The sequence below is a fragment of the Bidens hawaiensis genome, unplaced genomic scaffold, assembly GCF_021521415.1.
Source record: "Bidens hawaiensis isolate Kalapana, Puna unplaced genomic scaffold, B.hawaiensis_p1.1 tig00015212_1, whole genome shotgun sequence".
In the NCBI taxonomy this organism is placed as follows: Eukaryota; Viridiplantae; Streptophyta; class Magnoliopsida; order Asterales; family Asteraceae; genus Bidens; species Bidens hawaiensis.
In genome coordinates, this window is record NW_027492353.1 from 506354 (window position 1) to 528381 (window position 22028).

At 38.6% G+C, this 22028-nt stretch overlaps 1 protein-coding gene across 1 annotated transcript in view; it reads right to left on the reverse strand.

Moving 5' to 3' along the window:
- Positions 1-21476, reverse strand: part of LOC143548677 (mitochondrial adenine nucleotide transporter ADNT1-like) — a 31994-nt gene extending 10518 nt beyond the window's left edge. Inside the window, exons 1-7 of the mRNA XM_077039777.1 lie at positions 21307-21476; positions 19110-19158; positions 18837-19000; positions 18630-18667; positions 18396-18508; positions 18177-18290; positions 16946-17292 (exon numbers count right to left, since the gene is read on the reverse strand). Coding sequence (XP_076895892.1) covers positions 16946-17292; positions 18177-18290; positions 18396-18508; positions 18630-18667; positions 18837-19000; positions 19110-19158; positions 21307-21461 — 980 coding nt within the window. The 5' untranslated portion in view covers positions 21462-21476. The remainder of the gene's footprint in view (positions 1-16945; positions 17293-18176; positions 18291-18395; positions 18509-18629; positions 18668-18836; positions 19001-19109; positions 19159-21306) is intronic.
- Between the last annotated feature and the right edge of the window lie 552 nt (positions 21477-22028).

The window sequence follows — 22028 nt, forward strand, 5'->3', positions numbered from 1 at the left end:
GGTCCTCTGCGTGTAGAGGTGTGTACTCTGGGGAAGATCCCTACCCAGTTGCTTCTCCGTCTCGGCAAAGCGCTTGGCCGCCGTCATGATGGCATCCCATGTGGATGGCATGCCGTCCTTACCCGTCAACGTGCGGATAAGCTCTGGGTATTCGGCGCCCTGGATGAAAGCGGCACGAACAAGATCTTCACTTATGTTGCCCAGACTCAGCTTTTTGGAGTTGAAGCGAGTGATGAAGTCTAGTAAAGATTCATCTTCCTCTCTCACGCAGTTGAGGATCGTCCACTGCTCTTCAGTATATTTCCTCTGTTGACTGAAGTGTTGGCTGAACTTGTGTTGAAAGTCCGCCCAATCATAGATGTGGTGGACCGGTAAACGATCAAACCACGCCCTGGCCGCTCCAACCAGCGTCATCTGGAACATATAACACCACGTGGGTTCCGTCCAGTTACTGACGGTTGCCCCCGCTATGAATCTGTTCAAGTGATCATCTGGGTCGGATAGACCATCATAAGTGCCGATGTTGGACATCTGTTTGGCACTTCTCGGAGCGATTGTTTCCGCAATGTCCCTTGCAAACTTGGATGTTCCCGCATTTGCAGCAGTTGGTCTAAAGGTTTTGGAGAAGTCGCGTGGGTTTCCCCCCGCGTTCCTTGGTTTGAAGGTTTCTCCGAAATTCCTTCTTGGTTGGAAGTCCGTTTCCTTACGCTTCCCTTTCGCTCTATGGCGAGGGTTCGCGTCAGTGTCGGATTCCTCCCGATCATCATCCGAGTATTCGCACTCACTGTTCATGTTGAGCTGTTGTCGAGTGCTTCCGAATTCGTCAGCCTGCTGGAGTGAACGCAAGCGTTCATCCAACTCAGCTTGGAATTCCTTTTGACGTGCTTCGGCCCACGCTTTAACTTGATCGAGTGTTTGACGGGGGAGCCTCGTCTGTTTCTCCAACTGGGCATCGGTGAATCCCAGTGAAAGATTGTTTACTGCACTTGCCCCGGCTTGGGTAACCGGGGTAGTGTTCGTAAAATTTGTGTGACTGCCGGTGTTCCCCCCAGTAGCTGGGGTTGTGATTACCGGGGTTTCTTGGTCACTCACTGGCCTTGGGACCGGAGTAACGTTAACCATCTTTTCAGAGGTTTTGAAAAAACTGAAAAAGTAGTTCTAGCTTTTATGCACGGATGGTGCCAATGAAGAAACACTAAGTGACCCCGAGTAGATTATGGATAATCTGGGGGTTAAGTAATGTTTCCCACGAGGGTTAGGTCCGGCAAAGAAGGATGTTCTTCAGATGACCTGCAAAACAGACACCGTGAGCTCGTCACTGAGAAGGGGGGGTTCCTCCTTGTGACCACCCTCCGGCGTGAGAATCAGACTAGATTGCTCTGAATATAAGTGTATATTGAGAGAAATAGCTAGTGAAGGTAAGATACAAGATGATGATACCATTCCAAGGTGTTGGAGTATTTATAGCCGAAGGTAGGTTTCCAAGCAGGTACAGCCAGCTGTATAATATTCCTGTTCTACCAACTATGGGCTACGCACGTGCCATTCTGGTTGGTGGGTAGGCAGCGGCTGATAGTGACAAGGCCGGCTGTGTACTGTTCCCTTTCCACCAACTGCAGTCTATGTGCGTGCCACGACAAGGGTTGGTGAGTAGGCAGCGGCTAATAATGACAAACAGTACTAGAGCATGCTCCTCCTCGTACTGTTGTCGGTGAGCTGTCACCCTGTGATTGGTTCATGGGCTGCTTTGGTCAGATCTTGTCTATTTTGTCCATACCTTGGCAGGTATAGTACAAAAGATCTTCCAGAATCATACGGACTGGCTCATTTGGGCGGGAGTATTCCCGCCTTGCTCATTCCTTCAGGTGACACTGAATTATTGAGAGTTAGTGCCTTGTGCGTGTAGCCTTGCTATTAGTGCGGGTAGCCTTCCCTGATGGCTTGTATCCGCAGCTGCGGGGACAGGCGGGGTACTTCACCATTGGGAGGCTTTCCCTGCGGGAACAGCTGGCGTACTGCGCGTAAGGTCTTCATCTCTGAGCATGGTGGGTCCTGCGGAACCAGTTGGTCCTTGCGCAGACGTCCCTCTTCAAGGTGAGTCTTGCGGGTCCAACTGGGCTCTGCTGGGACCTACCTCTTCACCATATGAAGACTGGTTCAAAACTCATTGTAATCAACTAAAAATGTAATTTTTTATGTAAAGATTGAATCTTTCTTGTGGATTTTGAATGTTTTTTTAAGACCCACATCAAATTCACCAAATATAGACTGAATTTAGTAAAATTACAAGGAACCCACATGAAAGACTGGTTCAAAACTCATTGTAATCAACTGAAAATGTAATTTTTTATGTAAAGATTGAATCTTTCTTGTGGGCTTTTTAATCTTTTTTAGACCCACATCAAATTCACCAAAGATAGAAAAAAATTAGTAAAATTACAAGATACCCATATGGAAAGACTTGTTCAAAACTCATTGTAATCAACTAAAAATGTATTTTTTTTATGTAAAGATTGAATCTTTCTTGTGGGTTTTTAAATTGGAGGCCAGTAAAAAAATATATAAAAATAAATAAAAAATAAAAGGTTGATATTGTTTGATGGATTGAGAGACTGAGTGGGTGAAAACGGAGAACTGAAAAGCGAGTTTACATCATCTGACAAAAGAGAGAATTTGGAGGGAAATGGGATCAGAGTGGGACCCACTGGTTGATGAAAGCAGATAAAGGTGAATTGTGATTTGAGTTGGTAACATGGTAAAGGTAAAACAGGACGTCATTTCATAGATATGCATAAGTTTGCATACAGAGAAGAAGTTAAGTTTATAGCAAAAAAATATGTTAAAAGAATTGTTTTGATGCTTGTATTTGTGGTATTTAAATAAATAAGAGAATTCGCAACACTAGAAAACAATAAACGTTTATATTCATAAAGCGTCATGTCAGCTCTACATGAGATTTTAAATTTTATTTAAAAATACTCATTTTTTTCTATAACAACAAGTCTCTACAAACCTCATTCAAAATATTATAATATGTATGTCAGAAAAAGAGGGGGGGGGGGGGCACTTTCAGTTTCATCCGCATCTCGTTCGGGTTCAAGGACTTGTTCAATGGACTTCAACTCTAACCCTCTCGGCTTCTCATCCACCTCCTTCCACATCATCCGAACGAGCCCACAAACTCCCCACCATGAATGCTCTAAGTGAATAAGGATATTATTGCCTTATGTGTTTTCCCTTTTTTTTTTCTTCCAATTTTTCAATAGACTATTCCCAACTATGTAGAAAAGTATCTAATACATAATAATTTGTTGAGAAACCGGCAACGATTTGTACTTAATGTTCGAAAGATAATAACACGTAGTAAAGTTGAAATAGTTATAAAATATCTTACATATCATTTTTCAACAATATACATAACTATCTGTGTAATTTTTACAGTTTTCTACTGATTTATTACATAAGAAACAATCATAAGAGAAGACCAAAAAATAAGAGTTGGTACAAATGTGAGAGAAAATCATTTTTTGTATTAAAGTTTAACATATTAAAGATTTTTAATTGCTAAACATTAATTTTAACATATTCAAGATTTTTAATTGAATATATGTATATATAGACACCAATTTCTGTATTTCTGCTTAAATGAAAGTTCCTTTGATAAAGCAAAAGCAAATGAACAGAGAAGAAGTGCTTTTTGTGGTGTTTAAGCTTCTTTGGTAGCAAAAAGCAAAGTGAGAGAGACTACACACTATTTTTGAACTTAGTCTGAGGGGTGTGGAGCGCTAGGAAGGGCGCAAGAGGCCAGACGCTTGCGCCCCGGGGCGCGAGCACCACACCACCGAGGCGCGAGAGGGGCGCGAGAGCGGAAAACGAGGCAGGCGCCAGGGTGCTAGCGGCTGAGAATGGCGTGAAGTTTTCTTGGAAAGCGTGAATAGAGCCGTTGGGGGGGTGATTTATTAAAAAAAAAACGTTTTTTTTTTCCTATATATAATAACAAACCCATATCAAACCCATATCAAACCTATATCAAACCCGATTTTGTTTCTCTGTATTAAACATATATCAAACCCAAACCAATATCACATACCACACCCAAAACCCGAAATCACCCCATCTTCCAAACCTTTTTTTAAAAACATGGCTGGAAATTGGTACCCAAACCTAGATTCAGATTACAGTTACGACGATTTATGGTTGGCACCGGACCAACCGATGTTTTATTCGGGGTCGCAACAATCATCCGGCTTTCAACCATCCAACATACAACCGTCTCCTAACTTTGTAGTTCCGGAGACACAAGAACCAGAACCAGAACCAGAAGGTGAAGCTGCGGGACAAAGAAGACGCGTCCACCGGAAAAAACAAGTTGCAACGGACGGGTCGGGTTCGGCTTCGACTGGAAGGGCGAAACGGAAAATCACTCCGTGGTCATCGGATGAGAAGGAAGCCCTGTGTCGGGCTTGGATAGCCATTTCTGAGGATCGGCGTTGCGGTAATTGTTTTAACGTTTTTAAAAATGATTTTAAAAAAAAGTTAAATAAAAAAGTTAAATGACTTACAAATTTATTTATGCATTTTGCAGCCGACTACCAAAAGAGCAAGGTCTTTTGGACAAAGGTTAGGGAGACGTTCTATTCGCTCGTTGGGAGTACAGAGCGGAACCCCGATATGATTTCGGGTCGGTGGACCGAAATCAGAAAATTTGTCGGCTTGTTTACTAATCTGTTCAACAGGAACGCCGGTCGTATGAGACCTGTTGGGTTTCTATGGATAATTAACACTTAGTTAACCATTTAACTAGTCACAATTAAGGCGGAAGCGTGATATTTACAAACTAAACATATCTATCCATATGTTTATATATGTATATCTTACAAGTTTATATAAGATAAGTTCATGAACAACCTAGTTCATGCAAGTATTAAGATTACCAATAATCTATTTATTAGAAACCCGAAGCAAGGATCAAATGATACGGGAAAAGCTAAACTATCAAAGCCATAAACACTTACATTCTTAACCTTTTAAGAGTGTAGTTAATGTTGAAGAAGATGATGATGTCGATGCTAGACTTTCAAAGGGAAAATCCTCAAACAGAATATACCCCGAGCCTCCAACACACACCGAGCTATGTTAGGGAGCTTGAACACGAAAAACCGAGACTCAACCTTTCTTCTTGATTTCGGCCGAACCCAAAAGAAAGAAAGAAAGAGTTGTTGTTATAGTTGATATTACTTGAAAGTCTTGATTATGATTACTTGAAATATATATATATCAAAAATGTATCTTGATCATCATTTCTTATCATCATTCAAAATCCCATGATGTTAGGTATTAGGTTAAGTAAATAATACTCAATCTATACCAAATACATGACAAGATTTGACCAATACATTGGGGTGTGGGGCCCACCCAAAACCGGCCCCAAATATATATATATATATTTTTTTTTTTTTTTTTTTATTATTTATTTTATACTTTATAAAATATATAAACACCCCATCTTTTATAAACCATTTTATAAAAGAACACATAGTTAAATAATCATTCCAATAATAATTATTTGAATAAATAAATTAACCAATTAATTTATTTAACACTTTCAAGTAAATATTCAGAAACCCGATTTTCTGAATGTGTCGTGTTCTGTATTTGTCTTATAGATCTTATCTTAACAAATACATAATTGGTGTGTGTCTAACTCGTTATTGGGTATGACCCGACTTGGATCAAACACGGCTAGCCACATTAACCTAATTATGTGTCTCGGGCATACGGTATTCCAACAATCTCCCACTTGCACGTGACTCATAAGAAGTTAATGCTAATGGTGAATACCGCCTAACAACAGGTCACCACCCCTAGTGTGTTTGACTAAGTGCCATTCAATAACATCATCCCCTTCAAGTCCATACTTGATATGATATAGGTAAGTCATATCATTACATCCCTTTGTTACTAGATGTCCTGTCAAATCGAAGAGACACAGAGTGATCATTCTCTCAACGATTTAACTTAACAGGCCTTAGACATCTAAACTCTCAACACATAAGAGGAACAAATCCCATCTTGACTGCATACATCCTCGTTGACATCTCATATAATATCTGAGCTCTTTCTTACACGTCATCGTGTTACCAAAATAACAAAGAATAGAGTCAAGATATCAGACTTGATGAAAAACCAGATCCGATATGCATCTCAGGTCAAAGGACACAATGATACTCGCCTTTACTCAAGGATTACTTATGATCAATTGCACTAACTCCATGCAGTGATCCTTGAGAGCGGATCATGTCCAATATTTGTATCCCACAAATATCTATGAACCTTGGTGGCAAACCTATGCCCTATATTCATCACATGAATATCAACCAATCCGGGTTCATAATAGTCTTAACTTCATACTTGTTCCCACAAGTATGATCGACTACGGACGTTTAGAACAACTTAAGTCATTCATGGATTAATCATGCAAATATAGAACATAACTCATTGAATAATTAAAACATAATTAATTTTCATGAGATACCCATTATATTCGTTCTTATACAAACACTAAATACAGATTAAATCCACTCACTAGAATACCGAAGTCCTAATGCACAAACATGACCCTCATGCTTTGGCCTATCGAGGAGCTTCGTGAGTGGGTCCGCAATATTTTGATCGGTATGAACTTTATGAATACATATCTTTCTCTTTTCAACTTCATCCCTTATGTAGTTGAATCTGCGCTCAATGTGCCTCGTTTTCTGATGAGCACGAGGCTCCTTGATCTGTGCAATAGCACCTTCATTGTCACAGAATATCTCTAGGGGCTCCTGAATGGTAGAGATAATCCCTAGATCCATGATGAACTTTTTCATCCATGCAGCCTCTTGGGCTGCCATTGAAGCGGCGATGTACTCAGATTCTGTAGTGGATAACGCGACAACATCCTGCTTCGAACTCTTCCAAGAGACAGCGCCTCCATTCAAAATGAAGACATATCCCGACTGTGATCGAGAATCATCTCGGTCAGTTTGGAAACTCGCATCCACGTAACCCTTTACGACGAGTTCCTCCTCACCAGACCCATATATTAAAAACATATCCTTAGTCCTTCTAAGGTACTTTAATATATTCTTGACAGCCATCCAATGACTGTCACCTGGGTTGTGCTGGTATCTACTCGTTATGCTTAAAGCATACGAGACGTCCGGTCTAGTGCACATCATTGCATACATAATAGATCCTATTGCCGAAGCATAAGGAACATGCTTCATCCTATCCTGCTCTTCCTTAGAGCTAGGACTTTGGGATGAGCTTAACACGGTTCCTCTTGGAATAGGTACCAAACCTTTCTTAGAGTTTTCCATCCTGAACCTTTTCAGGATTTTATCAATGTACGCACTTTGATTGAGTCCGATCAATTTTCTTTGTCTATCCCTATAGACCTTTATTCCCAAGATATATGTCGCTTCTCCAAGATCCTTAATTGAGAAACGACTACTTAACCACGCTTTAACGTTTTCCATACTTGGTATATCATTTCCAAATAAAAGTATATCATCGACATACAAAATAAGGAAAATGATTATACTCCCACTAGCCCATTTATACACACACGCCTCATCACCGTTTTGGACGAAACCAAACGCTTTGATTTCTTCATTAAAACGATGATTCCACATCCGTGATGCTTGTTTCAACCCGTAGATTGATTTCTTTAACTTACAAACTTTATCAGGATTAGATGGATCGACAAAACCTTCAGGCTGAACCATATGGACATCTTCCTCAAGATATCCATTTAGAAAAGCGGTCTTGACATCCATTTGCCATATCTCATAATCAAAATGAGCTGCAATGGCAAATAATATCCTGATCGACTTAAGCATCGCGACCGGCGAGAAGGTTTCATCATAATCAATCCCTTGAGTTTGCGTGAAACCTTTTGCTACAAGTCGTGCTTTGTAAGTATCTAAATTTCCATGCATATCGGTTTTCTTTTTGAAGACCCACTTACATCCAACCAGTTTGGAGTTAAGTGGACGATCAACCAATTCCCAAACTTGGTTATCGTGCATGGATTGCATCTCGGCGCTCATGGCTTCAAGCCACTTGTCACAATCAGGTTGTGACATAGCATCTTTGTAGGAGATCGGTTCATCCGAATCGACCAAGTAACAATCATCCACAAGAAATCCATATTTCTTGGGAGGTCGACTAATCCTATTAGATCTGCGAACAACGTGTGTATGATCAACCATTTGATCATCTTCAACATCCTCGTGTTGAAAGCTAGTATCGACCAACTGTGTATCATCAAGTGATTCTTGAACCTCTTCAAGTTCCACTTTCTTTTCACTAGGTCCTTCCATAAGGAACCTAGTTTCTAAGAAGTATCCTTTGCGTGAAACAAACACTTTTTGTTCACTAGGATCATAGAATATATATCCTATATCATCCTTTGGGTATCCTATGAAGATACACCTGATGGATCGAGCCTCAAGCTTATTTGGGGTGTCACGTTTAACATAAACTATGCATCCCCATACCCTTAAATATGAAAAGGATGGAACCTTTCCATGCCACACTTCATAGGGTATTCGATCCACCTTTTTGGTCGGGGCCATATTCAAAATACGAGCCGCTGTAAGTAGCGCATATCCCCAAAATGACGGCGGTAGTGAGCTTCGTGCCATCATTGATCGAACCATGTCCAACAGTGTTCGATTCCTCCTCTCGGATACTCCGTTATGTTGAGGAGTTCCAGGAGGAGTGAGCTGTGAAATAATTCCACAATCTCTAAGATGACTTTGAAAAGCATCACTTAGGTACTCGCCTCCTCTATCGGAGCGGAGTACCTTGATTGTTCGGTCGAGCTGATTTTGTACTTCATTTTGAAATTCCTTGAACATTTCAAAGGCTTCATGTTTGTGTTTCATTAGATACACATACCCATATCGACTAAAATCGTCGGTAAAGGTAATGAAGTACCTTTCACTATTCCTACTAGCTGGCTTGAAAGGTCCGCATACATCCGTATGTATGATACCTAACAAATCCTTAGCCCTTTCATTTGTACCTTTGAAAGGCTCTTTGGTCATCTTGCCTTGAATACAAGATTCACACTCATCAAACGAACCTAACTCGTTTGTTTTCAAAAGACCTTTCTTTTGGAGAGTATTTATACGATTCTTGTTTATGTGTCCAAGGCGACAATGCCAAATGTAGGAATCACTCAAATCCTTTTTGAGTCTTTTAGTAGAAGTTTGATATAATGAGCTATTTGAGGTATTATCATGAACCAATTCATAAATACCGTTGTTTGGTACAGCTTTAAAATAAAAGATACCATTAGATGATACATGCATTTCTGATCTTACAAATTTAAAGTCAAAGTTACATTGTCTAAGAAGGTGCACAGAAATAATGTTCCTAGTCAAACTAGGAGCATACAAAACATTTTTCAAAACAACTTCCAAACCACTTGGAAGCGATAAAGTGAAGTCTCCTCTAGCGACCACGTGCACCCTTGCACCGTTGCCCATGAAAAGATTCACTTCACCCTTCTTTAAGTCTTCATTCCTTTTGAACCCCTGCAACCAATTGCAAATATGAGTTCCACATCCGGTATCCAATACCCATGTGTTAGAAGAAATAAGATTTAGCTCAACATTAATCATAAAGACATTACCCGAGGTATGCGCCACATTCCTCTTGTCTTTTAGCTCTTTTAGGTAGACCGGACAATTGCGTTTCCAGTGTCCGGTCTCCCCACAACCAAAACAAGGATCATCCTTATGACCCTTCGGTTCCATAACCTTTTGTTTCTTTGCCATAACCGGTGATTTGCCCTTACCCTTAAGATGCAGAGGTGGACCCTTTCTTTTTGCTACCTTAGCCTTAGGATTGGGTTGAGATCGATTCTTGGATCTGCCTTCATTGATCGCAAACATGGGTAAAACCCTTTTACCCATGCTCGCCTCGGCTGTCTTAAGCATTGAGTGAAGTTCTCCAATGGTTTTGTCCCAGCCGTTCATGTTATAATTTAACACGAAAGTGTCGAACCTTTTCGACAAAGAGTTAAGGATCAAATCCGTTGCTAACTCTTTTGAGATGGGACAATTGAGTTTGGCGAGGCGATCAATGTAACTTTTCATCTTAAGTACATAAGTTGAAACTGGTTGATTATCATCCATTCTACATGCATGCAAGGCTCGAACTGTTTCGAACCTTTCAACTCTTGATTGCTTAAGGAACATTTCCTTAAGTTGAGTAATCATGTCGTACGCATTATGGTTTTCGAAATCCTTTTGGATTTCGGGAACCATAGTCGCCAACATGAGGCATGACACTTGAATGGAATCTTCCGTAAGTTTGACCCAATTCATATATTCGACCTCACTACCCTCTTCCGGTTCTTCGGGGATAGGTGTTTCCAAAACATGATATAATTTTTCTTGTTTTAGAACAATCCTTAAATTTCGGAACCAATCCGAAAAGTTATTGTGGTTAAGACGGTCTTTAGCGAGAATAGATCGGAGAGAGACATTTTGGACGTTAGGGATTATGTTGTCGTCGACGTGTGCGGCCATCTGCAGAATTTTAATTAAGTTCATTTTAGTGTTTTACCTTTTTAATTATTAATACCCTTTTATATATATACCAAATATAATTAATAATTAAAATCTAGAATCCAACGATAAACCCGACTCCGGTTAGGTGACCTTTTTCCCATTGTCGATTTATCAAGGTAGTTATTCATAACAATTGCAAACCCTTTTGCAACTTCTAGAGTTTATGGGACCGGTTCGAAATCATATTTCGTGTCGGCATGTTTATCCCATCAACACCTATTAGACCCCACGTTTGGGTGACCCTCTTCACATGGTTCTAATTTAAGTCGTCCTACTTGTATCAACTTGTAATATTAACATACAAACGGTTAGGTGACCTTTTTCCCATTTATATGCCAATATTACCTTAAAATATTAATTTACTCTTACGCGGTTAGGTGACCTTTTTCCCACTAAGAGCTTACTAATATGTTAAGCGTTATACAAAAGGATGGTGTTTAACTTATTATCCTTAATTTTAAAAGGGATTTTTAGTTTTAATAATTCTAGTTGTAAAACTTTAAATCATGTTCTAACATGCATTTAGTAACATGATATTTTGAAACCATTTTCAAAATTCTAATTTATAATAAAGCCATTTTATTATGGGCGTGAGACGGCTAGTTAATAAATCCATTTTATTAAACTATGTGTCACGTAATTACCGATAATTATTAGAACCCGTTTTATGCTTTGTTAATTAATTCTATGTGACGAAGTTGATATCCTAATATCTAACAACCACACAATCAAACAATCAATTAATTAACAAGCATACACAATTATACTAGACACGAGCCACTAAGTTAGACCACACTTGTTAGCCGAAACAAGTGTGTGTCTTAGGTCCGATCCTAAGGGACACATGACACATGGATGTTGTAGCTCCCACTCGATCCCGCATCCAAATGCTTCGAGCATCTTCTTCAACCCCGTTGTGATCCATTGGGCTTGAACTTGGGCCTTAGCTTCCATAAGCTTCCATTTGGGCTTAATTGGTGGGCTTAGGTCCTTTTGGGCTTGAATCCCTTTAATGGGCTTGTGAGACCCATTATCACCATACCCGGCCCAATTAGGCCCAAACTTCCAATTTTGCAATCTTCTTTAATTTTACAAAATCAAATGTCCTAATACATTTTTTCTATAAAATAAAGATATTACAAATAACCTATTTATTACATACCCATATGAATAAATAATTACAAAATAGCCCCTAATTAATTATTACAAACCGAAACTTTGAATAATTAACTACAATCACAACATCAACCACAAACAAACATCCACTTTGGTCTACGGCTCGGTCTAGTTTTAACAAACATAACCCGTTATGTTTTAGGAACCCGTTCCAAAACCCCTTGACTTTATCGGGCCTAGCCCAACTCATTTGGGCTTGACCCAATAACTAGATTATGGGCTTCGGCCCACATGTGCAAAACACATGGGCTTCGGCCCAATTAAAAAACTCATGGGCTCGGCCCATTTAACCAAAAATGGGCTTCGGCCCATATAGCTTTTCCCTTTAATTTCGGTTAGCCCAATAACCATGTTAAAGTGGGCTTCGGCCCAAATTCACCCGAATTGGGCTTCGGCCCATTTACTCGGTTTTAATTTTTTTTTTTTTTTTTTTTTTTTTTGAACAAAGCCAAAAACAATAACAAGATTAAATACAAAAAAAATCATGCATGTTAATTTTTGTATAAAATCTTTCAAGGGGAAAAAATATAAAACCGAGAACCCGAAGCTTAGTTTCCCGTATCCCGGCTCTTGATGCCATTTGTTGGGTTTCTATGGATAATTAACACTTAGTTAACCATTTAACTAGTCACAATTAAGGCGGAAGCGTGATATTTACAAACTAAACATATCTATCCATATGTTTATATATGTATATCTTACAAGTTTATATAAGATAAGTTCATGAACAACCTAGTTCATGCAAGTATTAAGATTACCAATAATCTATTTATTAGAAACCCGAAGCAAGGATCAAATGATACGGGAAAAGCTAAACTATCAAAGCCATAAACACTTACATTCTTAACCTTTTAAGAGTGTAGTTAATGTTGAAGAAGATGATGATGTCGATGCTAGACTTTCAAAGGGAAAATCCTCAACAGAATATACCCCGAGCCTCCAACACACACCGAGCTATGTTAGGGAGCTTGAACACGAAAAACCGAGACTCAACCTTTCTTCTTGATTTCGGCCGAACCCAAAAGAAAGAAAGAAAGAGTTGTTGTTATAGTTGATATTACTTGAAAGTCTTGATTATGATTACTTGAAATATATATATATCAAAAATGTATCTTGATCATCATTTCTTATCATCATTCAAAATCCCATGATGTTAGGTATTAGGTTAAGTAAATAATACTCAATCTATACCAAATACATGACAAGATTTGACCAATACATTGGGGTGTGGGGCCCACCCAAAACCGGCCCCAAATATATATATATATATTTTTTTTTTTTATTATTTATTTTATACTTTATAAAATATATAAACACCCCATCTTTTATAAACCATTTTATAAAAGAACACATAGTTAAATAATCATTCCAATAATAATTATTTGAATAAATAAATTAACCAATTAATTTATTTAACACTTTCAAGTAAATATTCAGAAACCCGATTTTCTGAATGTGTCGTGTTCTGTATTTGTCTTATAGATCTTATCTTAACAAATACATAATTGGTGTGTGTCTAACTCGTTATTGGGTATGACCCGACTTGGATCAAACACGGCTAGCCACATTAACCTAATTATGTGTCTCGGGCATACGGTATTCCAACAAGACCAAGTGGCAGTGACGATTTGGCGGTCTATAATTTCACTGTCGAAGAGTGGAAGCAGGAGTGCCTGCGGAGGTATGGGACGGTGAAGACGTGAGACGGTGTAAAGGTGTGGGAGAGGTTGAGAAGGTGTTCCAAGTGGGTTGAGATGGTGGCGCCGGACCTTGATGCGGAACTTCCGGTGCACAAATCGGTTTTTTTGAAAAAACCGGTTCGGTTATTAACCGGACCGGTTTTTTTTATCCAGAAAAAAAACCGGTTCGGTTAATAACCGGACCGGTTATTAACCGGTTTTTAATGGTGAAAACTCAAACCGGCCAAACCGGTTTGGACCGGTTTAAAAACCGGTTAGAACCGGTTATTAAACCGGTTTTTTATAACCGGTTTTTAATAACCGGTCTAACCGGTTATCCGGTTTTTTTTTTTTTTTTTTTTTTTTTTTTTTTTTTTTTTTTTTTTTTGCTTTAGGGTTTAGGGTTTAGGGTTTAGGGTTTCGTTGTTAGCATTCTTTGCTTGGAAGATTAAAAACACATAACTTTCATTTATAGCTTTTACATTAAAAATACAAACATTAAATCGTTATCGCATATTCGTAACTCAAAAATACAAACATTAAAGAATGCTTAGACACGATTACATTAACAAGTTGATGTTTGTTACTCATTTTCTTCGCTACCCGATCCCGAGCTATTCCTTAGGTAATCGTCGTACGCGGCTTCTTCATCGGTCATTGGTTGAATGTGTCCGTGATTATGTCTTCAGTACAAGGCCGCCTCACAGTCCATTTCCCCCTCGAGTGAGCGGATGTTGTGAACGTTAAATGAAAGGGCAAGAATATGAGACAAATGCCGACTTCCAAAGCGTTCTGGGCAGTGCAGTTAACACTGCAGCTTATTTAATTAACCGGGGATTGTCAGTACCGCTGGGTTTCAAGACACCAGAAGAAGAGTGGAAAGGTAAAGCTGCATATTATAAGCATTTGAAAGTCTTTGGGTGTAGCGCTTATGATCTAGTGAAAAATGACAAGCTTGATGCTAAAGCTAAAAAATATGTTTTCATTGGATATGGGTCAAACGAAATGGGCTACAGGCTTTGGGATTTAGAAAGCAGAAAAGTAGTCAGAAGCAAGCATGCAACTTTTAATGAGGCTGAGTTATACAAAGATAGAAACACTTCAAAATCAAGGGTTCAGAAAGAGCAGGTTGAATATGAAATTGATGCTCAGAAAAAGACAGTTGAGTCAGCTACCGAACCCGAGACAGAAACTGAAGAAACCACAGTTCCTGAATTTGAAGATGATGATATTGGTGGAAATGAAGAGTCAGAGGGAGTCTCTGACAGTGGGAGTTCAGAGTCTGAGGATGAACAGTCTCCACAAGAACTTGACCCGCCTCAGCACTGGGTTAGGAGGTCCACCAGAGTTTCTAAACAGCCGGTACGTTACAAACCTTCAGTTAATTATCTCCTTTTAACTGAAAATGGTGAGCCAGAGAGTTATTATGAAGCACTTAAGTTGAAAGATTCGCTCCAGTGGGAGCATGCTATGAAGGAGGAGATGAACTCTTTGAGTAAAAACCAGACATGGGTTTTAACCAAGTTTCCACCAGATAAAAGAGTTCTACAGAATAAATGGGTCTATAGAGTCAAGGAAGAACATGATGGGTCTAAACGATACAAAGCTCGTTTAGTGGTCAAGGGTTTCCAGCAAAAGAAGGGAATTGATTATAATGAAATATTCTCTCCAGTTGTGAAGATGACCACCATCAGATTGATCTTAAGTATTGTTGCTGCAGAAAATTTACATCTAGAGCAATTAGATGTTAAGACAGCATTTTTACATGGTGATCTTGACGAGGAGATCTATATGGCACAACCTGAGGGATTTCAGGTTGCCGGGAAAGAAAAATGGGTCTGCAAATTGAAGAAAAGCTTGTATGGTCTGAAGCAGGCACCTAGGCAATGGTACCTAAAGTTTGATGATTTTATGGTGAGAACTGGGTACAAGAAATGCGAGGCCGACCATTGCTGCTACTTAAAGAAGTTTAAAGGCTCATATATCATTCTACTTCTTTATGTAGATGATATGTTAATTGCAGGATCTTATATGAAGGAGATTCGCAAGTTGAAGAAACAGTTGTCTGATGAATTTGAGATAAAAGATCTTGATCCAGCCAAACAGATTTTGGGGATGAGTATATCCAGAAAGAAAGATGGCTCCATAACACTATCCCAAGAGAAATACATAGGGAAAGTGTTAGAAAGATTCAGGATGAATGATGAGAAGACTAAACCGAGAAACACACCTCTGGGAAGTCATTTCAAACTTACCAAAGACCAGTCTCCCAGAACAGAGGGAGAAAGAACAGAGATGGCTAAAGTTCCGTATGCATCTGCTGTTGGCAGTCTCATGTACGCCATGGTTTGTACACGGCCAGACATTGCTCATGCTGTCGGGGTAGTTAGTCGTTTTATGTCGGATCCGGGAAAGGAACATTGGGAAGCGGTGAAATGGTTACTCAGATACTTAAAGGGTACTTCCAGTTTGGGGTTATGTTTTAAGGGGAAGGATACAATTCTCAGGGGTTATTCAGATGCTGATCTGGGTGGATGTAAGAAGACGTTTAAAAGTACTACTGGTTATGTTTTCACAGTTGGGGGAACAGCAGTATGTTGGATGTCCAGACTTCAGAAAAGTGTTGCTTTATCAACCACTGAGGCAGAATATATGGCAGCAGCCGAAGCAAGTAAAGAATTAGTATGGTTGAGAACTTTTCTTGAAGAGTTGGGAAAGAAACAGGCAGAGTTCTTCTTATATTGTGACAATGAGAGTGCAGTGAAACTTGCGAAGAATCCAGTCTATCATTCGAAGACTAAGCACATCGGGAGGAGATATCACTTTGTCAGAGATTTGATCAGTGATGGTGTTTTCAGTTTGAAAAATATCTTAGGTGCTAAGAATCCAGCAGATATGTTCACCAAGCCGGTGATGCTGGATAAGCTGAAGCTGTGCAGAGCTTCAGCTGGCCTTCGGGAATAATGTTGAGAAGGCGAAGGGTAACTAGGAGGTGCAAAACCAGATGGGTTTTATTTTACATGTACAAGGCAATGCAGGTGAAGACATTTTACGTCTCCAAATGGGAGCAGGTTGAAATGTTTGACGCATCCAAGTGGTGGTTTAGAGAAGATGTCTCGAAGCCCAAGTGGGAGATTGTTATGTTGTGGTCTCCGATCCATCATGGGTCGGGTCCGGTTTAGACGAATAGACAGAATTAGGAGATTAAGCTGTTTGAGTTTTGGCCAAGCCCAAAAGCTCTAATCAGGCCCAGTTTAGTTAAAGGGTTAAACCCTAATTGTCTAGTCTATATATTCTCTCCTGTACTTGTAAGTTGGTATCACTCAATAATAAGAAAACCCCAGTTATCGACAGTGGACGTAGGTCATACACCGTGACCGAACCACTTAAATCCTTGTGTCTCTTTCGTTTATTCTTTCGGTTTTACTATTGTATTCGTGTTTGTGTGTGACTCCGAACCTAACAACCTTAACCGAGTTGGGAACCAAACCCTTGTACAGCGCGCCAAAACCTTCATAACGAACGGTTTTCCTGAAAGCATCAACCATGCCGTTGTACTCAAGTGCTGACTTGCCATCTGCAGTCACAACCGAAGCTGCATGTTTCCAACCAACCATTTGCATTCTTCGGCGGATGACATCGAGAGGGTAAGCAACGGTTTGACCCACGGTTCCAGCTGCAGCCCCACACGCAAGCCTTGTGGTGACACCCAAGTCACCGTCCTCGGCTAGCCCAAACGGTCTTGATTTAACCAACCAATCTTTTAAAGATTCATACACCGCAAAATTAAGACCCACATAGGGTACCTGTACACCACAAAAAATGCGAACTTGTTAAGAGTTATCGATACATTTAAAGAACGGATGGCAAAATAGACTGGCCAGTAGAGTCCAAACAGGTGCTTTATGGTTTGGGTCTAGTTGACCCGAAACACTTTTGTGTTTTATTTATCTTTTTAGTATGTCAAATACGATTACATTTATTATAATATTTCAAAACCAATATAACTCGTTAAATAAATTGACTTAGAAGGATTTATGCATTAAAAGTACACTTTGGGCAACTATCCCCGGAAGCAGTCTCTATATCCCTATGGGATAGAGGTAAGGCTGTCTACATCTTACCCTCCTCAGACCCTACCATAGCATTGCTATTGGTGGGATATACTGAGTACGATGATGATGATGATGATGATGATGATTTGGGCAACTATCAACCAGTTTAGGTTTTAGCCAACTTTTTCAAAATTGAATGTTTGTGAGTCTTTTGACTTTGACACGTTCATAAAACAAAACCCCGATCAACCCATTAACAAAATATGTCCAAACAGTCACCTATAGGCTCTAACTTAAAGGAAACAAGCACACGTCTTTCTTCTTTAAATAACAAAACGTTAACTACAAAACTTAATACCTCATATATCCTAAAATAAATGCAACAACTGCATACGACATATCCCCTTTTGGTAACTAGTCAACGCAAGTTACCAAACGTCACTAACTAATATTATCATTAATATTGGTCCAGTGGACTGCCATATCGTGTCATTAGTGGGATATTTAAGACATTTGGCAAGTGGTTGAACACTTCTACTGAACTTTGCCAAGTCAAACGTTGCATTTATTTAAGTGGATAGCATGAGTAACTAAAATTAGACATCATTGCCAATATATTTGACTTTATTACTTACAACGCCAATGACAGAAGGAAGCCACCCTTTATATAATGCACGTGGACCTTCTTCACGCAGTACGGTTCTAAGAGCATGCGCAATTCCTCGGTATTGGCTAGGAGACTTATCAGTCTGTAAACGTTAAAACATTTATGATATGTGAGTACTGAGTGTGAGACACACTACTAACAATAATACAACATATAACATTCAATGTCTAGAAATATTGAATCATACCTGCACAGTAAGTCGACCTCGAACCAAGTCCATCGGGTATGTAGCTGACATGGCAATTATTCCAGCACATGCACCAGCTCCAAGGCGTAAGACAGGGGTCAGCTCAGCATCCTCTGAAAAACAAAATATAAGAAATCATCAGCTTCTGGTTTCATGTGCGAATGAATATTTGTTAACTCTGTTATCTAATGATGTATTGATGTAAGGAAACAAAAAAAAACTAAATTGATGTACCATTTCCAGGTTGTTGTTGGTAGAGCCACAAAATCCCCCTGTTCAAACACAATAATACAATGTGAAGTTATATTGTGTTGTTTATTACAGCTACTAATGCAATTAACTGGTTCTAAAACAGAATGACAATCGAAACAGATGGATCTTGCAATAATTTAATTAGTTAATGAAACAAAAAGTAACTAAAATGGTAGCAAAGTCACGTACTTTGATGCTTCCTCATAGCTAAAGAACTTGACAGCAGAGTTTGGAACGATACGAGCACAATTAGTGCCATTTCCTTTAAACAGTCCACGAAAACCCTCTGTTCTCCATATGTATTTCAACCCCTGGATAGTACCATTGTATTTGATTGAATGAGGATTTTGCACCTGCAAAAAACCGCAAATCATGTATGCTCAGATTTTCAATAATTATGAGATAAAAAGACAATAAATGAGTTTACTTGTCCATTGAAACAACAATAAAACAATTATCTACCTGGAGCAAAATCTTTAGTCGTTCTAAAGGCGCAACAGCAGTTCTTGATCTGCAACATAACATAATCAAATAAACAAGCAGCTAGTTACAAAGCAGGGTACAAGTACAACATAGTTGCTTAGATCAAAAGTAAAGATAATTAACGGGTAAATTCTAAAACGTATAATTAGTTTCTTGCACCACCGACAGCCTAGCTGATACGCTCTATCATAACTCATAACATTTTCATGATTATTTCTCATGGCCGGGACCGATAGAGTAGGTAAGAAAACCTGAAAATGAGCTTAGAAAACGATTTATGCTAAAACCATCATAAACACATGCTCATGTTTCTTTCTGGCATGTTCTACCTGACTCTTCTAGTAACATTAGTTGCAAGGATGATTTTTGTATAGAAATAGCATACCATTAGATCATCGACGAAAAGAAACACACATGACACAGCTATACAATGAAAACTTCTTTGCAAACACATTTTAACCCTAATGCGTGCGCATAAAACCGATGAACCCAATCCAAAACCAAAAAACCAAACAAAACCGAAACAAAAATCGACGGTTTGGTTTTATTATTATTATTATTATTATTATTATTATTATTATTATTATTTTGCAAAAACAGGGCTTGCAATTCGGTTTTGGTTTTACATGAAATGAAACCAAACCAGACCAAATTTCTAGATTTTCATTTTTTATTTTAATCAAATGTATAATAATCAATTAGTTATTAATTAACAGAATGATTTAGGCCTAACTTCATTATTTTGGGCCAAACAATTTTAAGCTCAAATGGCAAAACCGAAAAAAAAACAAAACTTAACCCAAAGCAAAAGCAAAACAAAAACCGAAACGTTTTTTAAAAATCCAAAAACCGAAGTTTCCGTTTTTGATTCAGTTTTAGCCTAAAACCGGGCTAAAACCTAACCGAAACCAAAATGAAAACCAGAAAACCGAAACAAAACAAAAAATCCAAAAACCAAAGTATAAACAACCCAAACCGAACTGTGCACACCCCTAATAGCAGGTTAAAATAGATAATCTTACCTAAAGTATAAACAACAAACACAAGAGTTATAATTCATAAACAGCTTTCAAACAAATTAATCATCACATTAATATGTTTTGTCTAAATAAATCTAATATCCATACCTAAAAGTGCCAAACCCTGGCAGAAATCCAAAGTGACAAGTAACTAATGTAATCAAAGCTGAATCCTATCAATTTAGGTCAGTTTAACTCCAACTTTCAACATCACACCACTAACCATTTAACACGAATAGATATTTTTCTTTTATACAAATTAATAATTTCAATCATTCAACCAGTTGATAATATTTAGGGAAAAAAAAGTAAACAGATATCCAAACCCTAGCAGAAATTCAAAGTGACTAGCAAGTAGCACCTGATGTAATCAAAGATAAACTTCCACATATTTAGGTCATTTTAGCTCTAATAATTTTCAACATCTTAAGTAATAAATACTTTTTTGTTAATGCAGATTAATAACTTCAATCATTCAGCCAAACAATATCTAAAAGAAGTAAACAGACATAGATCTTTCCACTGCACGTACTACAGTCAAATATATACTATTATCAAGTTATTTTTCTCGTAACTTTATATATATAGTAATAGGGTTTGGATCAAATAAAATTTAAATTAACGCGCTAAACGTGCGAATCAGATAGTGTAATTATATATAAAAGTAGCGTAATTACACTGACTACATACAAAACAACTACTTTGCATAATTACACTACTCGTCTACTTGTATATATAATCACACAATTTGATTCGCATGTTTAGTACAATTTTTTGTCTGTACTATAATAATAACTAAAAGTATATAGAATAAATAAAAATTATATAGCTCGTTGGCTTGTTTAAGCTCACGAGCCAGTTCAAGCTCGATCAATGAAGCTCAAGTAATTAAACAAACTTATTTCTCGAGCTTATTTAAGTTCAACTCGATCAAACTTTTTCACAATCCAATCTCGAGTGAACAGTAGATATATGTTGTGTATGTCTATTAATAATAATAATATTCAAACCGTACGTACTCCACAATTATTCGTACGGCATACATTTACTAATCTAACAGTGTAAAAGTACAAACTAAAACAGAATCAGTAACAGATATATTAAATTAAATCATTAATCGATCAATTAAATTAAATTAAATAGATCGGAATACTAACACTCCACCGGCAACGCCACCGGCAACGAGAGACTTGCAGATGCTGAGTAACGCGTGAAGGCTAGGCGCCGAGACACCGGCACTAACGATCTTAGCTTCTCTGGCGAGATTAGCGATGGTAGCGGTGGTCTTACCTACCACATCCTCTGACGCCATTAACGGAACCCTACCGGAAATGAATAATAAGGATTTGACGTCGTCAGGCGGACGACGGTTGATGAATAATAATAATAATAATAAAATATAGAAATGATTTTGTGTAATTATTGTCTGATATATATGACATTGTCAATGTATAGCTAGGGCCGGCAATTTATGCACTAGACACGAATACGTGACACGCACGACCTTAACAGGTAACAGTAAGGTCTTAATAGGTTTCGTGTACTAAACAGGTAGACACGAATTTACTTGTTAATTTTCGTGTCTAAACAGGTAAAATACCTATTTACCTGTAAGTACCTGGTTAAATTTTTATAACTAAATATATATATATATATAATATTATAATTATAAACTATTATTATCCCCAAACCCTAACTCACGTTTTCACTTTCCACATTCAGATTTCAGATATTCACATTCACTCCATCGCCGCCACCACTTCTCTGGACAAACCCCTCTCCGCCCTCCGCCCCTCTCCGGTGATTCCCTCGCCGCCGCCGCCCCTCTCCGCCCGCCGGAATCCTCCGCTGCCACCACTTCCTCACCGGACTTTCTCCT